The 2,818-nt window shown below is 40.5% G+C and overlaps 1 protein-coding gene across 1 annotated transcript; it reads left to right on the top strand.

Moving 5' to 3' along the window:
• The first annotated feature begins 694 nt into the window (after positions 1-694).
• On the top strand, positions 695-2,290 carry LOC133694274 (protein LIGHT-DEPENDENT SHORT HYPOCOTYLS 4-like). Its single transcript, XM_062115765.1, has one exon. It carries the CDS (start codon positions 1,287-1,289, stop codon positions 1,884-1,886), a length of 600 nt encoding a protein of 199 aa, XP_061971749.1. The 5' UTR covers positions 695-1,286; the 3' UTR covers positions 1,887-2,290.
• The last annotated feature ends 528 nt before the right edge of the window (positions 2,291-2,818 follow it).

The raw sequence follows: 2,818 nt of genomic DNA, 5'->3' as shown, positions 1-2,818 counted from the left end.
TTCCTGCTATATAAATGCTTTTGTAAAATTCTATATTTGTGTGTGTGTCTATATATTATATTATAATATTTAGAATAATTTCTGCTACTAAACCAGTGGAAATATTTTTCCATGGAGATTCTAATTAGGGACAAGAATTGCTGTAAGACTGGGAGGGAAAAAGAAAAGAAAAGAAAAGAAAAGACAATTGCTGCTGAACGTATCAGGATCGAGGAGATAAATTTAAAAACACCTGGTTTGGCAGCTCGAACTATTGCTGAATCTGCATATGCATATTGCTGAAAGGAGGAATTCCCTGCTATTTAAGTGGTCAGAGGTGTTGATTTCCTAGCGTGTTGATGTTCGGAAAGGGCACTGGCAAACTTGGAGTCAAGTTAGAGCTGCTTGAGGTGGATCAGGCAATGAACAGAAGCTTGCCTTGCCATTCTCCCTTCAAACTTTTCAGAGGGTATTCTGGTCACTTACTAGAAAGGAATTGTCATTCAAGACTACAGGCTCAAGGAACAAAATCATGTTACTACTTTCAATTTTTACCCTCTTTCCTTCAAACTTTTTCCTGTCTGCATCGCAACCTACTTTTCTCAACCCTTTGCCATTTCCCACAAGCCCTAACACAGTTCCCTCACTCTATATATCGTCATTAACCAATAAGAGCTGAATTGCTCCACCTTTTTAAGGTAAAAAAAACCCCAATCACTAAGCATTTTCCAGAACCCCCCCCCCCAAAAAAAAAAAACCTTAATTCAAGCTTTTCTTGGATTGCTCTAACATTAGCAAAGAGGAAGAGTCCACTCATCCTCTCTCCCATCATCTGTCTCGTCATCCCCTTCTTTATTTTTCCACATAAAAAATTATTCCTTTGTTACACTATTTCCAGCTCCACTCCTCACTTTCTCTCCCTTCAAAATGGAAATCTTGTAATATCAACTAATGATCATAACGTTTTTTGTTTCATTTACTTCTTTCTTCTTGGCTCTTGCTGGTTTTTTCCCATCAACAGAAGAAAAAAAAACATAGAACCATCCAATCTTTGGTAGGACTATAAGAAACCAAGGGATTCAGTACAGCCCTTTAATTTCTTTATCTCCGTCCCCCTCTTGAATTAAGGTTTTTGTGTTTAGGAGAGAAGCAAACCCTAGAAAAAAACAAGAAGAAGAAGAAGAAGAAGAAAGGGGTGGAGTGACTATAAAGACAAAAAATAGGAAGAGGAAAGGCCACCGCCACTGCCAGCAGCAGCAACATAACCTAAACCACCTGAAAGATCGAAATAACTAAAACAAAACTCTATGAATTCAATCCAAGAAATGGAGAGCTCCAACTCTGAAAACACAAGTTTCAACAGCATAGGCAACATCAACACCACCAACACAGCCATGTCAGTCTCAAACTTGCCACCACCATCCTCCACCACTCCGAGTCGCTATGAGAATCAAAAGCGCCGAGACTGGAACACCTTTGGCCAGTACCTCAAGAACCACAGGCCTCCTCTTTCTCTGTCCAGGTGCAGTGGTGCTCATGTCCTTGAATTCCTTCGCTACCTTGACCAATTTGGCAAGACCAAAGTGCACACTCCAATCTGCCCCTTTTATGGCCACCCAAACCCACCCGCCCCCTGCCCATGCCCTCTCCGCCAGGCCTGGGGTAGCCTTGACGCGCTCATTGGACGCCTCCGAGCAGCCTTTGAGGAAAATGGAGGGAAACCTGAAGCAAACCCTTTTGGAGCTCGTGCTGTTAGGCTGTATCTTCGTGAGGTTCGTGATTTGCAGTCTAAAGCAAGAGGGATTAGCTATGAGAAAAAGAAGCGTAAGCGTCCACCACAGCAACAAATCCAAGCCCTGCCACTGCCACTTCCACTGCCAATGCCACCACCACCAGGTGCAACTTAACAAAAACAAACAAAGAGTACCCTTTATCAAGCAGTTTACAATACTACTGCTCTTGATAGTTCTTAATTATTTCCCTATCCGTATTATTGGTTATTTTGTTTTACTAGTATGTATGAGTTATAAGGCATTTTAGTATTTAGGGTTAGTCTTTTTCTCCTCCTTTTGGGGTATTTCTATGTTTTCTTTGATATGTGGAAACAATGGGTAGCTAGATCTGCGGATACCATGAATCTGCTTTTGATGCAAACAGTGGTAGTAATATTACTAGTAATGGGACTAGCGGTAGTGGTAATAGAAAAGTGATTGTACTTGCAGTTATGGTCTGTGTTGGGACTGAGAGCATCTATAATTGCTCTTACATTTGTGTAATATTCATGTATGCCAAGCCATCGATTTGCAGATCATGTGTGACCTCATTTCTCTTTCCCCTTCTTTGGACATTAGCGCTTCTTATCAATTTTATAAGGGTGTTGGAAACTCAGTCACAGTTATCGTGGTTAAAGCTTGAAAGACATTACATAAGAATCATATGTCAGATGTCTAGCACTACTACTATTGTTTTAATGGTTGGGTTGCAGATGTTTGGTCAGATTTTCATCTCTGCCAAGTCTTCATGTCCGAGTCTCTGACTTACCCTCCCCCCTATTGTATTGCTACTTTTACTGCCTTACTGTCTAGAAAACCATAGGAAATTAACATAAAGAAAGAGTATTGATCCATAAAGATTGGTCTTTTAATTAAGTAACCTTGAAAAATTGATAAAGGTAGCCCCACACACACACACACACACAACACATATACCCTCTTGCAACACAGAGTCCCTTGGTATAATTATATTGCTGTGCTCTTGTAGTTGTAGATGGACTCCTTGAATAACCAATGGATTGATGTAATTTTCAGAAACTTGTGCTGTTTCAGCTAGTGTTGTCATT

Source organism: Populus nigra, chromosome 5 (genome assembly GCF_951802175.1).
Source record: "Populus nigra chromosome 5, ddPopNigr1.1, whole genome shotgun sequence".
Taxonomy (NCBI): Eukaryota; Viridiplantae; Streptophyta; class Magnoliopsida; order Malpighiales; family Salicaceae; genus Populus; species Populus nigra.
The sequence above is the reverse complement of the archived record's forward strand: the minus strand, read 5'-3'. Positions and strand labels throughout refer to the sequence as shown.